Source organism: Monopterus albus, unplaced genomic scaffold (genome assembly GCF_001952655.1).
Source record: "Monopterus albus unplaced genomic scaffold, M_albus_1.0 scaffold69.1, whole genome shotgun sequence".
NCBI classification, from domain to species: Eukaryota; Metazoa; Chordata; class Actinopteri; order Synbranchiformes; family Synbranchidae; genus Monopterus; species Monopterus albus.
The window spans coordinates 3,837,086-3,862,246 of record NW_018127949.1 but is presented as its reverse complement, the minus strand read 5'-3'; the positions used below and the strand labels follow the sequence as shown (position 1 = coordinate 3,862,246).

Genomic DNA, 25,161 nt, shown 5'->3' with positions numbered 1-25,161 from the left:
TATATACACACATATATATATATATACATACACATGAGCAACCTTTTGTCAAGATATTCTCTGCAGCTATTAGTATACCTATACTGATCACTAATGTGTTGGGAGAGATGTTTCATTTACACTGTACAATATTTCTCCCTGACCAATGAGAGTTTAAAATATGCAAAATGCAGGCTACAGTAAAAGCTATGATTAAGTGTGGCTGATTGACTGTGAGCCAATTATTATACATGTGTGTCACTGGGTTGTCCAACATATCTGTCTCAAAAACTTGAAAATCCTCCAAGAGAAACAGTGTGAATATTATATAGTGCCACAGACAAAGTGAGGTCAGATAGGTCCACTAACTAGCTCGGTGCCAAGTGTGAACACACAATGGCAGGTGCTATATTAACATCACAACGCCACATTTGGCTTCTCAGATATGCCGCAATCAATTGAGACGCTTCATCTGTGGAGGAAGTGCAGAAAAGTTCAATACAAAATAGACGGTTCATTTTTGAAAAACCTTGCCAGCGCCTGGCAGGGTTTCAACTTGATAAAGGGCATATATTTCTATGTGGTTGAAGATGGCTTGAAATCTGTTAAACTGACCCGAGTTTTCCTTTAAAGAGATTCACTTGGCATGCTAAATGGCGCTGATTGGACACAGAATCGAATATAGCAGTTGTATTCACACAGGCAGGAGGATTAAAAGGCAATCTAATTATTTAGATCTCCATGAAAACAACCTCACTGGAGGTGGAGGAACCCAGGATGGAAAGCAGAGCACACAGGGAGGAAGAAACAGTGTATGTGGGAAGAACAGCTACCTACAATATTCATTAGGATTTTTTGCGAGTATGTTCATTTCTTTGAGCCAGAGCCAAACCCCAACTCATGTTTATGATGAAGCTGGTCTCATGACCGGAGCAGACATATGGTTCTATAAATCATTTTAACACTGTTCGGTAAGGAGCCAGCCATGCATTCTTCAGCATAATCAATTTGTCCAAGAGCATATGGCATCATCTCAGATGCCATCCTTAGCATAACAACAGCACCGGATCAATACAGTGCTGTAGTCTATGGACATAAACTTCAAACAGAATTCACAAGCTGCTATAGTCTCTTGTCCTTGTCTGGTCCTACTTGCTTCATTTGAAACCACCATAAACTGTCTTTCTTTCATTCTCACTTGGTAACATTCTCTCTCAATCTCACTTCCTCCAGAATATGTTATCTTCTTCTGTGTGTTTTCAAATAAATCTGGGGATTTGATGCTTAATACAATGTGCTTGACATTGAAACAGAACAGAAGAGAAAGGGATGAAAAGATTACTGCAATTCATTCCATCTTACCAGGTGATGTAACATCTGTTAGTGAGAAAGGTGGGGAAAGGAGAGGAATGACAAAATGCAGAGGGGAGGCATGAGAGCTAAACACACAAAAAGAAAATAAGAGACAGGATGGTGCAGAAAACCTGGAGATTTGAAATGCATTCTACTTATTTCAAGACCACAGGCATTAAGTCGTGATGCGTCTTGCTGCAGAAACCCTGTGATCTCATTTTCCTCACATTGCATTTACACGGGCTAATGTGCTAATCAAAGAGGGAAATAGATTTAAGTGGTTATGATTAAAGAAGTCGACTGCAGAGGTCCCCAACCAATAGCTACCATTGTTCAGAATGCCCTGCAGTTATTTCCAATCAGTTCAATTTTGTCATTTGCTTGCATGTCCTGCAATTCATTCGGACAGAGGCACCTGCAGCTATCCCCGACCAACCCGGTGCCTTTCTATGTGGAGTTTGCATGTTCTCCCTGTGTGGGTTCTCTCTGGGTCCTCTGTCTTCCTCCCACAGTCTGAAGACATGCGGCTTAGGTTGACTGGTGACTCTAAATTGCCTGTAGGAGTGTGTGTGGGTGTCTGTCTCCAAGTGTCAAACCTGTGATGCACTGACCCTTTTCAGGATATGTGGTATAGATAATGAATGGAATAGATAATGAATGGATGGACTATTTGGTGGCAAAACATTCTATGAATAACACGATACTGTACAAACAGTGAAAAATAAAATGAATGGGTATTTAAAAAGTCAAAAAACTCACCAATCTACTGTGCAAGGATATGAAAATCAATTAAGCGTTGCTAAAGGCTGACGAGTTGATTACATTATAAACATATGGAAATTGAGCACCATGGCTGTCCTGCCGCTCGACTCTGCTGAGGGAAGATATCTCTTTTTTTGTGCAAGCATAATGATGTTTTCCAACATGGTGGCAAGCTGGTTACCATAGCTACAAAAGTGATCCTTGATAGGACAGACAGTGCAAAGGGACAGAGAGGACAGTCAGGAAAGCACATTCACACCCAGGGAAGATAAGGGAACAAAAGGAAGTCGGGACAAGAATGCGAAACAGGGCGACAGCAAGAGGAGGAAGGAGACAATGAGAGATAAAGATTCACTGATGTCTGAAGTGGGGTAAAGGGCAGGTGAGAAGTGTGTATGATAATGAATGAGCTGAAGTGAGGGGTTATATATGGTACAGAGAATGCACACGTTTCTTTTTCCTTTTACACAGACTTTTTGGAGAGCAGGAAAATAACACAAAAAGAGTGGGAGTGAGTGGGAGAGAAACAAAATCAAAAGTCAGAACAAGTGGGTGAGAGAGGTTAAAGACTGACAAGGTCCAAAGTGCCTTCTTCACTTTGTTCTAAGCCAACAACCCACTCAGGGGAGTGGCAGCCAGTGGACAGGAGAACACCAACAATGCTTCGCTTTTTACTTTCAACCAGAAAAATCTGAATGTGAAGTGATTCGGAAGGGTCTGTGACAGTCTCATAAGGAGATGTGGATAACTGGGCTGGCTAGAGATTAATAAGTCTTTTATTAAAAGGCCTTTTCAGTAGGTTTCAGAGATAAGATGATTATCGTTTCACTTTGCCTTTTTTAAACAAAGCTATGGAGATATTTTTTCCTTTTCAAGTGACATTTAAGTTTCCTTACTTTGCTGTTCCCAAGCTACAGGCAACTTTACTTCTAGCAGCTTTTTTTTATATAAAGGCAGAAAATTTAATTAAGGAATAGATTCAGCTTCACTAAATGCTACACAAGATAAGATGCAATAAACAGCTACTAGGACGACAGTCCTGATCAGACTGGTACCTGATCACAAATCCATACATTGTTCAAATATGTGCACTGATAAGAAAGTGTGTTTAGGGGCAAAAACACACCAAGCCAACAGTCGGCTGTCAGTGAGCATCTGTCAGGGCCCATCCTCCTGGCGTGTCCTGCACCGTTGGTACTGTTAGGTATTTTTAGTCAGATAGAAATTAGATAGATACCTTATGTATTAGAAATGTTTAGTGGAGATAGGATGTCTAGTTAGACTGTTAAATGCTTAGTCATGCTTATGAGTTTCTACAGGGTACATCTGGTCAAGGATAACTAGAGAGAAGAGTTGATGACTGTCAGCAGACAGGATGTTTAATATTATTATTATGACGTGTAGAACTGTAGCCTTAGCCATAATATGTTCTTATGTTTAATATCACGACATGTTACTAGAGGTCATGAGAATGTTTTTAGTTACACACCACTTAATCAACAGACACACACACACACACATTGATTTGCTTCATGTTTTGACTACTGCTATGACCAGCTGCAAAGCTGGCAACAGAGACGTCTCGGTTGACGTTTTCTGTGTAGTATGGGGCTAGCCCAACCGAGGGGATATAATGTATAGGCCTGGTGGGTTCAGGGTCTTTCATCTTACATCTGCCTGCGTGCAGGATGGAGGTGCAAGATGCCTGAGCGTGTAATGTTAATTTTTGCCTGTGTTCATGGAATAAATCAGCACTGTTTAGAAGTTACTTGGACTGTCTCATCTCTCAGAGTCAGTATGGTAAAAAGTACCGGGTACAACAGTACTAACCGGTCCCTGATGCCAGCTTTTCTGCCAATTTGACATGTTTAATTGGCATTTGCGGTTGGGACTCGTCGGTAAAGGACAGACCACTCGGACTCGAGTCTTACTGCATATGTGAAAAGTTGCCATGGGAAATAATTAACTTTTTGCACTGACTGAGGCTGAAGATTCAAGAAGCTCAAAAATTAAAAAAATCTTGGTGTGGAATTAGAAGCAAGCTCGCCAGACCTCTTAATCCCCCCTCTTCATCTCTAGTTGAGACTAGATGCTTGAGGTGCTATTAGCACAATACACCTAAATGTCCAACCGCACTGTCACTGGTCAAGTTGAGTAATGTTGAATTTGATTAATCTAGAGAGATAGACATTCCTTGTCTTTTGTCCATATATACAGTACATCACAGAAATGAGTACACCCCCTCACACTTTGTAAATATTTAAGTATATCTTTTCATGTGACAACACTGAAGAAATGACACTTGGCTACAAGGTAAAGGAGTGAGTATACAGCTTGTATAATGCAACACACAGCCATTAATGTCTAAACTGCTGGCAACAAAAGTGAATACACCCCTAAGTGATAATGGCCATATGGGGCCCAAGTAGCCATTTTCCCTCCCTGGTGTCATGAGACTCGTTAGTGGTACAAGGTCTCAGGTGTGAAGGGGGAGCAGGTGTGTTAAATTTGGTGTTATCGCTCTCATTCTCTCATACTGGTCACTGGAAGTTCAACATGGCACCAAAAAATGAATTGTTGCTCTACATAAAGATGGCCTAGGCTACAAGAAGATTGCCAAGAACTGAGCTGCAGCACAGTGGCCAAGACCATACAGTGGTTTAACAGGACAGGTTCCAGTCAGAACAGGCCTCGCAATGGTCAACCAAAGAAGTTGAGTGCCCAGGCTCAGCGTCATATGAGACTGAGATAAACTTATTTGGTTCAGATGGTGTCAAGTGTGTGTGGCGGCAACCAGGTGATGAGTACAAAGACAAGTGTGTCTTGCCTACAGTCAAGTATGGTGCTGGGAATGTCATGGTCTGGGGCTGCATGAGTGCTGCCGGCACTGGGGAGCTACAGTTCATTGAGGGAACCATGAATGCCAACATGTACTGTGACATACTGAAGCAGAGCATGATCCCCTCCCTTCGGAGACTGGGCCACAGGTTTAGACATTAATGGCTGTCTGTTGCATTATTTTGAAGGGACAGCACATTTACACTGTTATACAAGCTGTAGACTCACTACTTTACATTGTAGCCAAGTGTCATTTCTTCAGTGTTGTCACATGAAGATATATACTTAAATATTTACAAAATGTGAGGGGGTGTACTCACTTCTGTGATATACTGTATATATATATATACACACACACACACACACACACACACACACATATATAATTAAATATCTGGGTCTCTATCCAAGACATTAACCTGTAGCCATGAGAAACAGCAAGTCTCAGCAGCATCAAAGGCTGTAGAGCAGCTAAAATACTATCACTGTGTGTGAGCACGCTTTTGTTACAGTATTACGTTACAGTACTTCCAAATGATACCCAAAACATGGTAAAGATCTCTCTCTCTGACTTTACTTTGAATTAATTAAAGGTTCTTAGAAGACAAAAAAGGCACAATGAAATACTCGGCACACACCACTCATTACACTCTGACAAACGCATGGCTGTTGATCACAGAATTCTTTGATGCTGCCTAACTATAGTTATCTGAGCTGAAGGGACTTAATTTTGTAGCCCATGAATTTTGGTTAAAATGTGAGATTGACTTCAGAAGACATATATATATATATTTCATGAGCCTGAGCGCTGCATTCCCACATGTAGCTCAGTTCCCTTGGGCCCGACTAAAGGGAAAGCATTATTGTAAACTGGTGTCAAAGCTTTTTTATGGAATATTACAATATAATAAGAGGAGATTAATAAAAAGAATCCAGTAAATTTAAGACAAAATCAGTCAGAATAAATAATAAAAGCTCAGGTAAATGCATATACATGTATATATAGCGAATGCTTTTGCAAAGGAATTTAAAATAAATTCAGGCAATCTGCAACAGCTCAATCATGCTTCAAAGTTAGGTGGGGTTTTGGAAGTGAGAGAATCTTATCCGCAGGCTTAAGGGCACTTTCGGGGGTTAAGACACGGGATGAAGGCCTCCAGTGTACTCTGGAGGCAATTCATTTATGTTATGTGAAATTTGAAGATTCAATTGTAGACCAGTGCTGGCTTAAAATGAGGAATGGTCTTATTTCATGGCACCTGCTAAAAGCCTGGCTGCTGAATTTTGGACGAGTTGTATGCCATAAGACAGTTTAAGCAACAGAGATGCAGTGGGTCAATTGGCATAAGGGCATTAATTGGTGTACTCTACTTTTCTGAATCTTCAAAGCAAAAATTACATTTTGGTGATTTAAAAAGTAATACTGAGCCAAAGAGAAAAAGATTTGAGGAGCACTGCAAGTTTTTTTCTGAAGCTGAGCTCCATGTCAGGTTCACACAAATGTGCTTGGTTCACAATCATCTGTACATACAGCTCACCTGGAATACCAATCATTACCAGCATCCAGTAGTTGATGAAATTGTATTTCATGTAGATCTGAACATACACACTGTACTGGAGTTGGATTCCTTGTGTGTCTGACACACCTGGCCAGTAAAGCTGATTGATTTAAAAAATAAATAAATAAAAAAGAGACCTAGTCACTCTTCTAAAACCTCCATAAAGATGACTTAGGATTGCAACAGCACGACTGTTGCAGATGCCTTGTATTTCAAACAGAGCAGGCAGCTTACTGCCTAACTCACCTTGACACTGTATAATCTTTCACAGTGGTAAATGACAGCCTCTAAGCAAACAGACTGCAGTATTCATGAAGTGGATCCCGTTGCTATTATGTAAGTCTTTCCATCAGAGTCCCCTGGTGTCCAACTCAGACTAGAGGCTGGAGAAAGCTTTAGCAGATTAAAGTCCTTCTGTACTACTGCAGCTGAAACTGTAATCCGAGTTTCATTTAGTAGAACCTAGTAATCAGACGTGTGTGGGATTACAACGATGCATGGTCCAGATAAATCCCATAGCACCCTGTGGAAATATGGAGAACACGGTTTGTGTGTGCGTGTGCAGGAAATTCCACAAATCAAATTAAATTGTTTGGCAAATCCACTGCCTTTTGCTGTTGTAAAAGCAATAGGATATAAGACAATATCCTAAAAGACTCACATCAATACTCAGGCTCTGATCTGTTTTAGCAAAGCAAATGATCTTAAGTTCACTTCCCAGTGACCCAGCACTCCTCACTGGGGAAAATACTAATGGGCTTCCCTTGAGCTTTAAGCATCACAATAAGAATGCAAATAACAAAAATGACGGAAACAGCAGCGCCAGCCTCTAAAGCGGAGAGCCAGATGCAATCAAAAACAGTGTGTGTTGAGACATTTTACTGGGAACTAAAGATGAAGAAAGTGACAAGCGTAGGTTGCTTTGCCAAGCTGAGCAGTGCTGTATGGGGGTCAAGTGAGAACAGGTCACAAAATATGCCTATAGTGTCAATGTGACAGTCAAAACACACTGAAATTAAAATTAGCATGATGGAGAAAGAAGAATGAGTGGTTTTAGTGTTGATACACAATCAAATCTATCACATATAAGCCAGTAGTCAAATAATTGCTACATTTGCAGCCTGTTCAAAGAAGGCTACTGTTAAATCCATTTAAATAAAATAACTATATGATAATATTTAGCATGTACTGTAATGGCACATTGGTGTCAAGAACGTATCTAGTGTTTGAGCTGATTGTGTGTCTGTTTCTCTGAGGTAGTGTTGAGCTGGACTTCAAGCAGCAGGAGGACAAGCTGCAGCCGCTGATGAAGAGGCTTTGCCCCACAGAGGATGCCCATTTTGCCTGCCTGCCTTACCCCCAGGAGGCCTTCACGTCCACCCCAAAACGCAAGTCCAAAGCTGAAACCAAGAAGCATGCTCGCTGGAAACTTTGGTTCCTGTGAAAACACAGGACCACCTCCTCTGCCGCTAGGATTTACGTACCCATCTGGTCATCGATATTTTTTGGTTTATCCATCTTCTGTTTTATCACCATCTCCTTGGCTTTTTGTAAACTTGGTAGCCAGTATTAATGGAGAGCTCCACCACTGGATACTAAACCTCTTAGAAATGACAGGATGTGTAAGGGGCCACGAGTGTGGATTCCATGAAGATTTCTAAATCTCATGCTTACCAAAAATGGATTCAGAGTTATTTTGAACTAATTTCATCAAACAGAGTGTGAAATTGCACCAGGACAACATATCTGGAGATCAGCAAGGTGAGAAGACTAATTTGATTTCCTTCTGTCAATTTGCATATATTTTTTTAAGCTGACATCTACTGGGTCTTATTATATAGTGGTTCAGCGAACATAACATTTCTATTCACCTGTTGGGACTTTGTCTTCCCAGCCTCCAGGAGAGGCTGGCAAGTCAACAACAACAATGCTCTGAGGTCTACATCAACAGCATATCATCGTACTGCAAAGCACAATGAACACTGTTCAGGATACATTTTCTCCAGAATAAATGAATATTTTGAGTATTAACTCAGTGAAGATTACCTAGTAATTATGACATTCATAAAAGAAGAGACCTACAGGACAAAGAAGGGACAGATGTTTATTGGAGGTCTATGATCAACTTTCTATCCATCGCCAACATGTCTCCTTCAAATCGACTGACTTTGAAGTAAAGAATGAATAAATAACACTTATTTTCCTAATAACATCCACAAAGTTAGAACTCAATGTACTTTTTTCTATATAAAAATATATCTATATACATTCACTTCAAGGTTTAGCGGACTATATTTGAGCTGCAGTGAAGGGGGCTTTGCATATCAAAAACTGCAGCAGACAGAAGGTAAATAATTTCTGATATTGAATTCCATTTCAGACATCCAACTTAGTTTTTACTAACCTCACAATGCAGATGGTCACTGAAGCCCAATAACAAAACAAAAAAAAAAGAGGGAATCAGTACTACGACAGCTACTGGAACCAAGCCAGAAGAATGAAATGTACTGCTTACGACCACAACCAGGGCTTCTTCAGTGCAGGGTGGCAGGCGTGTAGCCTTGCATGCTTTTTACAACCTTGGGATTTTGCAAAATATTTTCTAGTTTTTCAGGAAACAAATTTTAAAGAAAATGCCAACATTTTTTCTTTTCTTTTCCTTTTTTAAATTAGGGTTATCGTCCCATGTTTTTGACTATAAAGCGAAAAGTCAGTAGTAATGCCATACAGGGTTCAAAGACAATGTAAAGCCAAAATAACATTTGCATTTACCATAGATGAATATACATTGTTTAGCATAAAACAGGGCTAATACCATTTTAATGAGTGGGAAAGTTGCCAACATCTAAAACTAAGCAGCATTAAAGTAACAGAGCCAGCAGCACTGTAAAACCGAAGTCACTCTCAAAGCCAAAAACACTGCCCCAAAAGACAGGAAACGTGCCAAAGTGGTTTCAAGGGCATAAAAGAAATATCTTGATCTACTCTACAACAATACCTACCAAGCTACTAGGCATCGCTGATCTAACCTTCAAAAGCTGCAACATGTTGCTTTCTGTTGGCTCCATGTGATTCACAACTCCACTCTTGTACATGCTGGGTTGGTTTCTTTCAGTAGTTATTACTGTAGCATTGAGAGAGAACTAGATGTTTATCTGTACTTTAAAGAAGTGCAATTGATTTATTATGTGCAATACTGTGTATTTTATACTGTTTCTTAAAGAAAAAGATTTAATATGCACAATATGAAAAATAAAAATAGACATCTCCAGAGCTCTAGTATGAAAAAACTGAGTGTCATTTACAGAGCACAGGATGTTATTTTCATCATCAGACACACAAGTTACATGGTTGGTTTACCCAGATTAGGGTATCAAGTCATGGGCTGAGAGTTTGATTCAATTCTCAGGTTTGTGTGATGTGTGAATCTTCACTATTTCTAGAAAGGTACCTTGCTTTTCAAAAAATTGAACATACTTGAGCAGCCAAAATCCTTGCCTTTACCATCTTTACTTAAATGTTGTCTAAAGGCCTTTCAGGCATGTCCGTGGATCAGTGTGCATAACCGTAATGCGTAAGGCCTGAGTTGACACACACCAGCAGTGACGCAAAACCAAGAAGTACCACTGGGGACAAAACGCTGATTAAATGCCTGAGAGATGCAAAGTCATGCTCACACAGATGCATGAAGCCAGTGATGCTCATGGGCAATACTGAGCCCCTCTTCTCACCCAGACCAGGAGCACAGGGGCTTCCCTTTGGTGGATGTTTACAGCACACTACCAGTATATAAACAGGGTGCCCAGTGCAGCCTCACATCTCACATACTTACACCCTTTCACCACAGTCCTCTGTGATTTGAAAGCAATGACAGTGTTGACAGTGAGCACATGTCAGAGTCAGTAAACCTGAATGGACACTCAGCCAAAGTTTTAGCACAGGAGAGGAGAGAAGAGGTGCAGTGAGTGAGTGATAAGTACACATCTGAGGCATTATGATGCAGTGCCATATCTCACTAAGCTTTCTTTTTTTTTTTTGTTAGAGCTCTGCAGCAGTTGGGCGATCAGGAGAGAGAGAGGGAGAAAGAGAGAAGCAAGAAGATGCTGAGAGAAATATTTAAACAGAAACAGTTTCACACACAGAAAGATAAAGGGAGTGATACAAAGAGCCAAAGATACAGGCGAGAATGCCGGTCTGATCGGATATCACCGAGATGGCTGTGTTGCCTTATAGTGTATTCCATCAGTGAGTGCATGCAGCAAAGAAAAAGCTCTAGCCCCTGCAGCTGGCCAGCAGCCTACTTGTTGAGAGGATAACCGTAAAGCACTACAGCCAACTATCACCTCAACCCTCTTGTCAGTTACTCCTTATAACTACAGCACAGAAAAGTTCAGTGGGTCATGTGGACAGCATTAAGGTAGAGCCAAGTGTCTAGCAATGCTTCCAATTTCTCCTCAGGTGTGTTGGGTATGCAATATCAGTTTTGACATTTAGCTGTTCACAATGCACAAGTAACTATGCAAAAGTGGTTTTGTTGGTGTTTTAAAAGTACAAAACAAACGCTGACATCAAACTAACACTGATTTCCCTGCTGCAGTTTCCAATCCATGTTGCGCTGCAGGGCTCTTTCACAAGCTTAAACTAAAGAAAATGTAATTCAAAGGTATAAAAGGTAGACCTGGTAATTTCAGCAGGGACAGTGAAAATGTTTGTGTTACTATCCTAAAGTAAATATCACGAGAACCCATCTCAACCTGTGTGAGGGTGAACATGAATATACAGCCTGCTGGGATGTTTAGCGCTGCAAATGTACAATGATGCTGTACTTAAGTTGCTACCAGATGTAACACTGCAGTGACAACACACAACAAGACCAACGCCCCCAGGCCTTCACTGTGATTACTCTCATCAACATTCTGTGGCCACCTCCAGGAGAGAGGAGAACGGAGAAAGAGAGAGAAAGCGAGGCAGGAGGCAGGGTAGAACGTTAATGCATAAATCTAAATGAAAGAGGCTGCCACTCTGAAGAACAAGGTCGGTGGTTGGCTGCGGTACTGCGTGAGCAGCAGCACACAATCTGCCTGCAGAGTAGACAGCAGTACCCAGAGGTGGCAACAACAGCCTTCTGATTAGAAAGCTAGGACACTTCTAGCAGCCCCAACTGGATTTCATAGCTGCTAAAAAATAAAAAATAAAAAATTACACCAACCTTACTGATCATTAAATAATGATTTCAGGAACTTATTTAAATGCAGCGTATGTCCCGAGTATTACATAATGTATAGTGTTTGAGTAAAAGAGCCATAGTGCTTTCAAAGAAATGGCTTTGATGTGACCTCTAAGTCCCACTGCATAAGGCGGCCGACAAAAGGCATGGGTCAGTAAGAGCAATAAAATCAAGCTGTGTATATGTCTGTTTTAGCGCCATTCAGCAGCCACTGCTGGAAGCAGAGAACACCATTTCACCCACACCACAGGGATGGCAGTGAAATGTATGCACTTAGTATATTACAGTCGAGAGGAGACCTGCGTGTGCTGCCTTCATAATAGCCTTTTAGACAAAGTGGTAGCATTTCATATTTGAAATACATGATCAGAAGAACCCCACTGCAGTGAGCAGAAGGTGAGCCGCAAAGGCAGCTGGTCCAGTGTCTAACATTGCACCTATTAGTGTACAACCTCTATCCAAATCAGACTTTCCAAACTCTGTGACCATAAGCCAGGCAGGACAATGCAGAGTTTGTATCCCCACCATAACAATGGATAGGAGACCTATAGACATGGACAGGTTAAGGTGGAGGCCCTAGACCACCTCCATCCAGCTGGTTGGGAGTAAAGGGGCAGCTGAATGGTCCCAGATCAACTCACAGCTTCTTAGGTTTTACATTATGTTAGCGATCAGTTACACAGCAGAGCTCTACATCTACACTATTAGCTTGGTGCATTGCTGAAATACCTTTAGACACAGGGAGAGAAAGCAGCAACAGAATCGCTGCAATGCAAACTCACTTTACTGCAGCAGAAAGAAATTAAGAGTAGAATGAAAAAGAAGACACAGGGGACAAAGGACGAGTGCTGCTGACGTATTATAGCGCTATGACATAACAAGCACACACACAAACATACAGGATGATTTGTGTGTTATAAAGCTGGGTACTGTTGGCTTGATTAAATCACACTCGACTTGTGTGGCTCGGTGACTGGTAATAAAAGAAGATAAGCTTCCATTTAAACAGATGATGCTGCTCCCCAGATGAAGAGGCGGCTGTGTGTCTGAGCACACACAAACATGATAAATAACCTGACACGGGAGGAGAAAAGATGCTTCGCCAACCAGTAACAGTATCTTCTACCTCCCCCACCCATTCCCTATACTTACTTGAAGTCCAGAGAAAATGTCTATCTTAGCTGTATTTTAGTGGGCTGTAAAAGTACCTGCAAGTGCCCTCAGAGGAATCTCCATGATCATAAAAACTTAGGCAAAGATACATCAGCTGGTTACCCGAGTCTCAATTTCAAAGTCACATCACAAGCTGTGTGCAACTCTACTGAATGCAAACATCATCAGGATGCTTTAGAAAGGCAAAGAATGTAGAAGATCGCATTCCCTGGATTCTTTGGACCCGTGAAAATGAATGAAGGCTTTGCCTCGCATATCAGTCACAGGGCATACTTATATGATGACAGATAAGTGTCTTAATTGCTACTGAACTGTTAGCTGAGAGAATAGTAGCAGTAGACAGTGATTAAATTACAGCAAAGAAAATCAGAAATGTTCTGATACAATAGGGATCAGACTCACCAAACAGGCAAACACATACACAAAAAAAGAAATCAGGAAACTGCACAAGTTTAACGCACACCGACACACAAACAACTGTCTTGAGAAAGATAGGAGCAGATCAAAGCCACTTGTAGACGGAGGTTTTGTGAAAGCATTATGCTAAGGTAGACCTTACTTTGAATAACAACTTTGGAATGAAAGTGTTGCAGCGGGCCTGTGGGAGTTAAGCTGATCGTGGTACACCAGCCTCTAAAATGGAGTGCGAGTCAGGGGGGTAAAAACAGATGGAAAGAAAGGTAGTTGTGGGTCTACAGCCAATAATTACAGAGACTCCGAGACTTACGATGTGAGGGGAATCACGGCCCATGGAAATGACTGTCCTGTTAACTGTCCTCAGCAGCTTCTCCATGATGATTTGCACATGCCACTGGGTTGGACCCTGAAAAAGTTACAGAAACAAATGCACATCAAACACCAACATAGAGAAGGAAGGACAGTGACAGGATAAGTATTTTTGGGGGTAAAAAAAAAAAACAACTTGTTTACTGTTACATAGAGTTTTTCAGTCAAATACTTTGTGATAATGTTGTATTCTACCTTATAGGATGTCCACTTCCTGCTTTTTTTTTTACTAAAATTATTCATTTTCGGTATTTACCAAAATGAAACACATTGACAGAACAGATATTTACATGAGTCATGCTGCACATAAGGTTACAATGAAAAATTTAACTGCAGAAAAGAGTAATATGCCACAGCCAGTCTTTTTGCTGCTCTGCAGTCTGTGTTATTAACGCTACTTCTTATTTCAAAACCTTGAGCTGTTTAAAATTCATTTTGAATGATTTCGGTGTTCTTAGAGAAAAATACTGGACTGTATTAAGTACCAATACAAACCCAAGTCTTGATTTTATTGGTTTAAATCTAGCTATTTAAAAGGTGCAGTGCCCAAGATATAGAACTTATTAGCAGAAATGGGTTATAGTATGCATAATTGTTCTCATTGTGTGATCACCAGAAAATAAAAATCACTGCATTTGTCCAAAATGGACAAACAACACAACGGCTCTAGAACGTGCATTTTGTGTTTTCACGCTGAAGTAGCTGCTTGGATTTGGAGACGCTTGGAAGATGAAGAAGTAGTGGTGTTAGAAACAAGAGGAAGCATTGCCGTGAGTTTAAGAACTGTAATTTGAAGAAGCAAAAGGAAGACCGTGTAAAACTCCACCATCATAGAAGCAAAGACAAAGAACTGGGACTGGCAACAGCACAAGACGAGGATAAACATTGATGTGGCCATTCCCTGATGGAAATCCTTGATGAGGGGATAAATGTTTCCAGAATGATGTTGAATTTGCCTGCTTTCTGTTGGATGAGTAATTTAGCCTAACAAGTACAATTAACCTAAATACAAGTTTCTGTTTGATGGTTTTAGCTAAAACATGGTCCATGCTGAGTAACCCGCTGTGGTCAAGTTAACTCTTGCTTGGTCAAGTGAGACGCACTTTTTTTCCCGAATGTGCAATTTGTCCTACATTTAAGGTAATCACTGTGTAACGGTTACGAGGGCTGTTGAACACTGAGCTTTGCCGCAACCTCGCCACTAGATGTCACTAAATCTCACACACTGCATCTTTAAGGAGAGAATATACAATTAGATCCTTATTCCCAACAATGCTTAACATGTTGAAATACTTAAAAACTTAAGTGAAAGTCACTTTCGGCTTTTCCCGTTTAGGGGTCGCCACAGCAAATTGTCACACTGACGAATCGCATGTTGACATTTGGCCCCTTAACCACTAGCCTACCAGGGACAGCACTTAAAAACTTAAGTGCACACAAGTAACCACAGTGGTTTCCTTTATATCTATGTTTTTCCTTTTCTACATGCACATTCAAGTGTGCAGAGCAGGACATATGAAAGAGGGAGCAAGACAGTGTGTGGAAGCAGTAGTGACTGAGGGGTGAGGAGTAAAGAAGCCAGAGCAAGTGGGAGAGGTGAATAATCCCTTGCAGAATGGAATCTGGGAGGCTGGGCCATGGTGATCAATGGTAAAGAGAATCTGAGAAGGCCTGAGGGAGGACATCAGGAGTCTGGGCATGAAAAAGGATGAAATACCTAGTGAAGCAGATGAGTGTTGGTGAATGTCTGTGTGTTATTATGTGCAGAGGTGAGCTCAGAGGCTGATGCCTGGGATGTGGGCTGCAGTTAAAAAAGTCATTTTAGTAATAAGTACAGTAGTTAATTCATTAGCTGATCCACTAAGAAAAAAAATTCTGATAAATAATTGTTTCAGTAATTTATTAATGAAAAATACTTAACATTTGCAGTTTTTCTGCTTTTCAGCTCCTCCGGTTTTCAGTTTTATATATTGTAAATCAAATATTTTGGGGGGTTGTTTTGCAATCTGAGGAAATCACCTTAAGCTCTGAGAATGTAATAGATATTTTTTCACATTTTATTAACTAAACCATTAGGTGATTCATTAGAAAAACAATAAAGAGATTCATCGATTATCAGACTTGAAAATTGGCTTTGTGACTGACTTCAGTGACTGCTCAACTCATCACATAGACCACGCTATACTACACAACACCTATACTATACTTAAAACAATCTACTCTGGTCCTAAAACACTGAGGTGTAAAGCAGAGCTCACCTCCACATTCCTCTGAGCACGTTCATGGTGCTGAAGATGGCCTCTGGCCACCCTAAGCAATGAATTACTAAGCACAGCCTAGTCTACAGGTTAGTAAATTAACACTGCTGTAAAATGTGCTACTTTCAGGCCACACAGGGCAATGAAATAAATAAGAACACCACACTGATTAGTAGCTGATCAGTGAAATAACCATAGTTCAAATGTGCTATTTATAGAGGGTCTCCTGAATCCCTCTGTTATGGTATGCTACTATTTATTCAAGATGGAAATATAAAGTACACAGAGCTGTAGAGTTGCATTCCTCACCACATCCTTCCTGTAGAGCACCTCCAGGATGTCACTAAGCAGCTGGCAGCAAGCCTTTGGCTCCTCTTGCTTCTCCAGGTGGAACTTCAGCTGGTCTGTCATCAGCGGCAGGAGGATCTCTCGGCAGTCTGGAGGGACGCCACCAAATACACACATTCACCATGGCGCTTAACACAAGGAGCAGATGATAAATTGCACAAGGCAGTACAGCATATGCTCTCAACACAATCACAGCTTGGTAATGGTTTCCTCAAGTTCAGAGGATTAAGTTTCAATAATGTTTACTATAAAATGATTATTAAAATGACAGCGGCAAACGCTCGCAAAATCCTTTAGACCAGTTACAGTAAAACAATGCAGCAGCCATAAAAACAGCCAAACAGAGCTACAAAAACCTTCAGAGCACAACCAACCTCCCTTGAAATATCAGGCAAGAAAAAAAAAAAACCCATCTAGTGACCTGACACGTCAGCTAAATACGTCTGTACAACTGTGAAAAATCTGATCTGACTGGCCACACTGACCCCATTGTCCCTTAATCAAAGCACCTGCTCTAGCAGGAAACAGTTGTAATTGTACTGGTGTGAATCTCACACCTTGGCTTTTTGAAAAAAATAAAGCATGAAGATGTTGACACAAATGCTACAGGTGCTAAATGTTACACAATTTGTTCCCTTTGTACCTAAAATAGCAAGCAAAGAAGCAGAAACAACTTTCTAACTCTGTCAGACAGTTTTAACTATGTGATTTATTCCACACAACCAAACCAAGTCTAAGAGCTCAGCTGATGTTGACAGCAATGTCAAAAAGTGAATTTCCATACGCTCAGGGTGGAGAATTTGGTTGGGTACTGGACATGAAGGACAGCACTGGTAAGCCAGAAAGTACTGTGATGAAGTAAACCCAAGGCAGTCTTGATCTTAGTGGCATTTGAGTATCTGATTGTGTGTGTGTCATATTTAAAGCCTTAGCAAAAATACAAGTTCTCAATTGACCCCATTTCAGAGCACTGACAGTCTCTCACACACACAAAAGCAGCACGCTGATATAAATGCAATCTTAATAGATAACAAGGGGAAAAAAGCAGCACACTGAAAGTGATCAATACTGTGGCAGGCTAGAGGAACAACAACACTCTTCAAAAACCAATCTTCATAATGACAAGGCAGGAACACAGCAGTGCTCTAAACAGCCATGAGACGGATTTCACTTCAGAATCAATGCAATCTTTTTGCTTCACCGACACATTATGGCTTTAATAAGCAAAACAACGGGAACCATTTTTTGTTACTTCATTATGCATTATAACAACCACACAAACATTAGGCTATGCCAATTGTCAATACTGCCAGGGCTTAATTATAAAGAGCAGGACACAACACAAACAGCATGAACTGCAACGACCTCTTTGTAAACAATACCTAGAGGAATTGGACATGAATCCAATCTACCCCCTGAAGGTCGACTAGTAATGGTAAATGGTCTTATACTTGTATAGCGCCTTTCTATGCTTTTACACTACACTCAAAGCGCTTTCACATTATTCGGCCATTCACCCATTCGCACTCCCAAGCACTCATGCATTCACACACCGGGGTTCAGTGTCTTGCTCAAGGACACCTCGACATGTTGACTGGACAAGCCGGGAATCGAACCGCTAATCCTCCGGTTAGGAAACGACCCGCTCTACCTCCTGAGCCACAGCATCAGTCGAGAGACCTGTCAGTCAACTGAGACTCTTCCAGTTGAACCTTTTTTATTTTTTTTGTCAACCAGTGTGCATTACAATAGATAGTGGCCCTGGCCCCTGCTATTTTGTCATCTTCTTCTCGTATTTTATGTGCCAAGCAGCAATTTGCTCAATACTTCCCCTGTTGTTAGGGGAGAAATACCCACTTCTGTCATCATATAAGAGTGACACTGTCCGATGTATGGATGTATTAAGGTCCAACAACACTGTGTAGCAAATTGTCCACTAGCCACATAAAGGTTATTTGAAGTGTTTTAAAACATTGCGGTCTACTTTTACAAAAGAAAAGACTTAACGAAGGTGACAAACTGGTTGGTCTTGCATACATGCACCTGGTTTGTTTTCCCATCTTCATTAAAGTTTACAGAACAGTGGTCACAGAGACACACATCCATCTGAACAGGACTACAATAGCAAGCTAACAAAGTGCACTGGGAAAACATTTCAATAAGCAATTATAAATAAATGCTATATCACACTGGTGGTTAACTAACAAAAGGTCGTCTTTCCTGTATCTAGTGCACAAGGTTGACAATCTGTCCTGAATATGGTGCTACAAGACAGAGCAGGACGTCATCTAAATCCATTTCAGACCATTTTGCTAATGAAAAACTTTGAGTTTAAAATAATAAAAAAAATTGGAAAAGCTCCACAAATTACTGGTAAATAGCTCCAATGTCTGAAGTACTGTGGAGAGACTGCTTGACATACAGCTATTCCTGACACAAAGTGACAACTGTGTCTGCACTGAAATATCTGTGGTACAATGGAGTATAGCATAAAGCTCTCTACCCAAAGGAAAACAAATGTTTTTATTTATATGTGTGTGTATGTGCATTAATCTTCCAGGACCTGAACACAAAAGTAAGTCTCCTATCTGAGGGCATCTAACATTGTATTTAATGCTTTGTTTTTACACGGCTTCAATCCTCGTGCCCTTTGAAGCTCCTCTAAAACTCAGAATACACCCAGGAAGTAACATACATACACACACACACACACACACACACACACACACAGTATGTGAGCATACATATTCATACACACACACACACACACACACACACACACACACACAATACTTTCAGGGTGGGAGCGGGACAAGCAGACTGGAACTATCGAGCTAGGCCATGAGCGCTCTCCTCAAACTTCCAGCGCAAACATATTTTAGGCGCTACAGTGATTTTCCCCTTCAACATAGCAGCTGACATATTTGTTCTCTTCCAATGAGCCCATTTGCAAGTGATTTATGTGCCTGTTCCACTCTCTCCTTTAGCATCATCAACAGTGAAAGTGACAATGTTGTGCCTCCAAAATAAAAAAAGAAACACTTCCCTCTTTTCCGAGTTAATTAAGCTTTCATCTGCATCAGGAAACTGCATATGCATACCAATCACATTCAACACACAGCAATTCTTTCAAATATCCAGATGAAACCCAGGGAGAAAGGGAAGTCATTTTATTGTCTAAAAGTTGTCTTTTGAACAGAAATTAGCCCACTGGGGACTGAGATGTACCAGTTTAGGACATACTTTCACACAGAAACAGTTAACATGCAGAGGAATTTAGGAAAGAAAACGCTACCCTCAGTGAGCACATTCAGTGGATATTGATGAGCATGCAGAGACTACTAAGAAACACCCTGCTGAGTGTTGAGTATCAAGGTAGAAGCCTCTTGCTGGGCTTTCATTTGCTCCAAGCATTCCAGTACATTTCACTTTGGGATTGGTTGAGAAGGGGACCTGCCAGGAACCCCCTGGGAATCAGGATACAACTAACAGCAGCATAAGTATGTACTACAGCTGATTAGACTACCTTAAAATTGCACCGCTGTCATTTGCTCATCACAGTGCTCATTATCTGAAATAAAACATCCCCCAAGTGGAGCTCAGCTGGTTACTAACGTGGAGGGGCCAGTTTTACTTGGCAATTAAGCCTTCTCCATCCCTGGTTTTGCACAGTTTGAAAACACATGCACCTCAAAATCTGTTGAAGATATTCAAAGCACAAGCGCACAGAGCTGTTATGAGAACCGAGCAGCGGGGTAGTACATATCTACATCACAGCAATAAGTCCTCCTGCTGATCAGCAGGCCATTCGTGAGCATCGGGGAGCCTTGTCTGTCTACAACTGTACCAACACATTGATAGTAATGACCAGAGGAACACACAATAAACATTGCCCTTCAACATTTATTCTCTAAACTGGCCAAAACACCAGACAATTTTATATTATTAAGGTATGAAAAGACTGGATCATTAAGCTGAAGGCAGAGACATTCATGCTGTGTTATGTTCAATAGCAGACTATTCAATAGGACAAATCTGCCTTTACATACTGTACAAATTCCATTTCATCTTTGATTTTTGTTCATTCATACTGAACTGAACATCATGACAGAGGCAGAGAGTGGTGGTGCCCACTTCCTTTTCATTAGTCATCTGCCATGAGACACGTGTTGTTCCTTCCAGCCACATTAAATCACCATTGATATTTTACTAGGTTATGAACTTTGCATTTATTTGCAGTATGTGAGAGTGAATGCGTCTGTCAACTTGAACCCAGAGCGTCGCTGCCACAAGCAAAATGCGGGGCACTGTGACAGGGGCCTCGTCTGCATGGCGTTGCAGGCTACCCAACCGTAGCTGCGGTGATTGGAGGTATAGGTTTTCACTTATCATTGCTACATTTCTGCCCTTCATATTTGACCTGAATACCACATGGGCAAAATATATAACAGTATGGTGCCAAAGTGTATTAGGAAAGTATTGGTGTAAATGTATGTGACAGTGTGTTGTAGGGGTCAGACAAGGAAAAGAAAAACAAATTACCTGATGAACGCTCAAGTAAAAAAAGAATTAAATAGTAAAAAACAGATGAAGAGGGGCTGAGGCTTGAAGACTTGAGTAGATGGGAATTCTAATACTGTGATATAGAGTAGTCCAGGTGATTTTAGCTGTGGGGAAGCTTAACTCTCCTGGACAACAAGAGGAAATTCTACTACATCTCACCATTGACCTTTACTGTGAGCTCACATCGGGCTGCCTAAGGGAGGCAGGTGGTGTGTGTGATTGCCTATATTACTGCACCCTGAGTGATGGTGCATGAAAAACTGAATACAGTTTGTGTGTGTGTGTGTGTGTGTGTGTGTGTGTGTGTGTGTGTGTGCGTGCGTGGATGAGCTCTCACCGTGATGAGTAAATAAATCGCTGTGGACAATGTCAATCAGACAGTCTAGCTTCTGTTTTACCAGACGACCCAGAGGCACTTTCAGGATGAACTCGTTGAATAGCTTGCTACAGAGACAGGACAATAAAGACAAAAGGTCAAACTGATGAGGCATCTTGGACTGGTGGACTGCTTCTAACCACAAGCAATCATCCTAAATACAATTAAAGACCAGCACACACAAAGAGGTACTTTCCAGATATTCTGGCTAGAGTTCTGTTAACCAGCCCAGGGGTACTGACCTAGAATGAACTCTGAGGACAGCTTACTACCACACATTTTGCTACCTCTGATTGCATAAGTATCTAATTTAAATCATTTACATTGTATACTGAGCTTCCATATGAACGGCCACCCATTCCTTGGCACATTTAATCATGTATTATCAACTGTTATTGTATAGCTATATACACAACTTGTGGATTACTGACCTTGCAAATAGTACTTTCACAAAATATTCCAGGAACAAGCATACTTTTGGAAACATATTCAGTATTTGTACAGTATTGTATATTCAGCATAAGTAGACCTTTCCATAAGATGATTTCGTCAAACTATATGAAACTCAAAATATTTAATACATATATCCACTAATTCTGGCTGATTAGACCTTTTTGTGATGAAGCTGACCTTAGCCAAGCTTCAAGTTTATTTTATATATTTGAAATGATAAAGTTCCCTAATAGGATCAACTAAACAGACAGTCAAGGTCGAGATCACAGTCTGTACACCCACACAACACTGACAAGAGTCTAATCAGACCAAACAAGTGAAAACTCCTGTGTAGGAGTGTGCAACCTCCACCTCCAGTGGCTTCAGTAGACATGTCAGTAGTAATGTTACTTCTGTTTCACAAAGCCGCCATCCTGAAGGATTTCTAATTCTAGAGCTGCCATCTTTCAGACATGACATGGTTTTGATCCGTCCTCTAGGCGGCTTCATCCCACTGGGATCACCTCAGAAGCAGAGCAGCTTGATGTGATACAGATTTTTTGCATATTTTTCCTTGTTTTCTGAGTTTCTACAATGGGTAAGTAGGCTACGTAGTTAATTTTTTTGAGGGGGGGTGAAGGGTGGTTTGTCGTTTATTGTTCCTATTTCGGACTTTATGGTGCTGTAGCCTACAGACAAAAGACTACAGTTAAGTCATTATGGAAGATGGGTCAAAGATTTGTGGCTGTGTTTTAGTTGTTAAAAATATATTTATCTTCATAATTATTTTGCATCTATGATGTTGTGATGTGACTATAAGCACTACCTGCTTGGTGAGCTCAACTTTTTTTCAGAAGCATCCCAGAAGTGGCATCTGTCAAAAATAGACTAGACGTGTACCTTTAGTGGAGCAGAGAGCTGCTTCTGGGTTAGATTATCAAGTTTTTTTTTGCCCTGTTTTATTCAACATCATTATAAATATATCATTTAGTACCAGTGGGTTCTCTCCGGGTATTCCCGGCTTCCTCCCAAAGTCCAAAGACATGCAGCTTAGGTTGACTGGAGACTCTAAATTGCCTCTAGGAGAGATTGTGAGTGAGTGTGGTTGTCTGTCTCTAAGTGTCAGCCCTGTGATAGACCTGTCCAGGGTGTAACCCCCCTCTCGCCCAATGTCAGCTGGGATTGGCTCCAGCACCCCTGTGACCCTATTCAGGAATAAGTGGTATAGATGAAGGATGGATAGATGGACTTTGGTACCACAGGGACATCAGCGTGTGATACTTGCATCACTTTCAGCCATATATTATTAAGACACGCATTAAGCTATTACAGATGACATTCATAGCGGACAACATTAGCTGAACATTACATTAACTGAGTGGAACAGTGGAGTGGAGCATTCATTTGGTTTCCAAGGCAACCTGAGCATGGTTAACCAGTGCCCATTACAGTACACCTAGCAAATGTTGAATAGCTGAATAAAAAACAGCCTAAGGTAGAGTGCCAGACGCAAAATTAAATGGTGCTTCTAAGTCTTTACTGTGGCACAATATCCCATCAACTTGTTAGGGACACGTCGAGACATGAAATTTTAATTCAATCAAATGCTTCAAAATATCAAAGTACTTAAAATTTCTCCTTTCAATCCCCAGCAAAAGGACATTTAAGGCAAATCTGGGCATTTTCTATACATTCTGTTTTAATGAGCTACTGTGGAGCTTTTCACCCACACACCCCTTGTTTGAAAAACTTACAGAAAGACATACAAGTACATAAGGTGTATGAGCTGCTTGATAACAGGTTCTCATCTACCACTGTACCCTTTTCTCTCAGGGGATAAATATCTCCAACTCAACGCCAGTCGGGCAGAACTGATGAAGCCTCTTGGATGAGAGGGAAAACATCTTCAACCCGAAAACCTGGTCCAGTTGGTTTTTCTAAGCTTTTTCAGCTCAGGTTCTAATTGTCTACAGCAGGCATCACTGTAATGCAGATAAAGCAGGGCAATATTACCTTAGTTCCTTGGGATCAAAGACCAGCTTGACATCATTGACAATGGTGGGAAGGTACTTCAAGGCAGCCCCCTTTACCAGAACAACAGAAATAGATTATTTTCATCTCCATGTTAATTTGTTTAGTCATTGATACTTAGTAAGGTACTCCATTCTGCATTATATAATACAGTATTTTCCACAAGTAGTGTGAGAACTGCTGTATTGTGTGTAGTCCGGTGTAAATGTGTCCTGTAGCCTAATTAAGCTGATTGTGCCCTCCTCTTTTTCACTGATGAAAATGATGTGCCTTTCAATGCACGTAGTTGTAGTAGGCAACACATTTTGCCTTCTGTGGGTCACTGTGACATTCTCATCCAATGTGTACGTCTTAATTTATTTCATTAAATCCAGCTGGGGGCAGGGGGGTTATTAAGACTCCTAATAAATAAACTTGAACCAAAGCAAGAGCTATACTAATGATACCTTGATAGATACAGATAGGATCTTCACTTGCCCATTGATGCGATAATAAAGCCATCAAGTCTGTGCACCCAGTGGCTGATTACAGAGCCATCCATAAATAATGGGAAGGATTAACCGAGCTGACACTTCCCTCTCTAAATGGCTGCTGTTAAATGGCGGCCAAGGTGGGTGTTTATACAGCATCTGTGCAAATTAGCACGAGTGTCAGTCGGTCTCATAGAAGCTGATTAGCCATTAAGATGTAGCACACTGGACATCACCTGCTACAATCCACAGCATATGATTGCTCAGTTTATTTCTGAAAATATGTGAGAGGTAATTAGCAATGGTTAAATGAGATTGATAGAGAAAATGCAGTAGGTTTTTACTGATCTCAGTGAATGGAAAAAATGAGAAAAATTATTTTTCAAACAAGGATATAGTCGTGAACTCCAAATACAATACTGCTTTAAGTAATTCATCTCATTAGATATTTTGTCATCTGATATTTTTATTGCCTTAATGTGCATAACTCAGCTAGAGCTGAACCTGAATATGCAACTAATCAGATATTCTTTGGTGGTGTGTACAAGAAAATGCTTATGAAGACCTGTTGCCTGTTCATCTGTTACCTAAATAACTTTTATTAGCTTTTTGTTTTGTTTTTTACCCCCAAAGTACTGCTAGATAGGCAAGGAGGTACCCCGCCCCCGAAAACTGAAAAAGTGCTGTTTGACTTTGATACAGTCTGCATCCCTAGCTCTTTCTGATAGGTCAACTGCCTGCGTTTACTCACTGAAAACAATCATTTTAACAACTAAACTCCCACCTGTTGTGCTGGGACATGCTATGTGAAGTATCTCTCTTACTCCATTACCAAAACCATGCAATTGTGAGTGTTTGTGTGTTGATCAAGGTGTTTGGCGTGTGTGTATGTGTGTGTCCAGATGTTCATCATGATTCAGACTTGAGGTATGATGGGGCTGCTCATTAGCTTCAACCTGTCAGTGCTTTCAAAAGGGCAAATTTGGGAAGAGAGCAGAATTACCAC

At 40.8% G+C, this 25,161-nt stretch overlaps 2 protein-coding genes across 3 annotated transcripts in view; one reads left to right on the top strand and one right to left on the bottom strand.

Annotated features, from left to right (window-relative positions):
- Positions 1-8,933, top strand: part of insyn2a (inhibitory synaptic factor 2A) — a 32,244-nt gene extending 23,311 nt beyond the window's left edge. The window contains exons 4-5 of one of the 2 annotated variants that reach the window (XR_002275337.1): positions 7,752-8,252; positions 8,386-8,933. Coding sequence is in view for 1 of the 2 variants with exons in the window: in XM_020605164.1 (XP_020460820.1) it covers positions 7,752-7,935 (184 nt within the window). In the remaining variant the exon portion in view is untranslated. Of the gene's footprint in view, positions 1-7,751 lie in introns of both variants that reach the window. The other variant, XM_020605164.1, reaches the window with a different exon arrangement.
- The window catches only part of dock1 (dedicator of cytokinesis 1), a 182,771-nt gene that overhangs the window by 94,560 nt on the left and 63,050 nt on the right, over positions 1-25,161 (bottom strand). Inside the window, 4 exon segments of the mRNA XM_020605212.1 lie at positions 13,619-13,714; positions 16,245-16,372; positions 21,184-21,290; positions 23,668-23,738. Coding sequence (XP_020460868.1) covers positions 13,619-13,714; positions 16,245-16,372; positions 21,184-21,290; positions 23,668-23,738 — 402 coding nt within the window.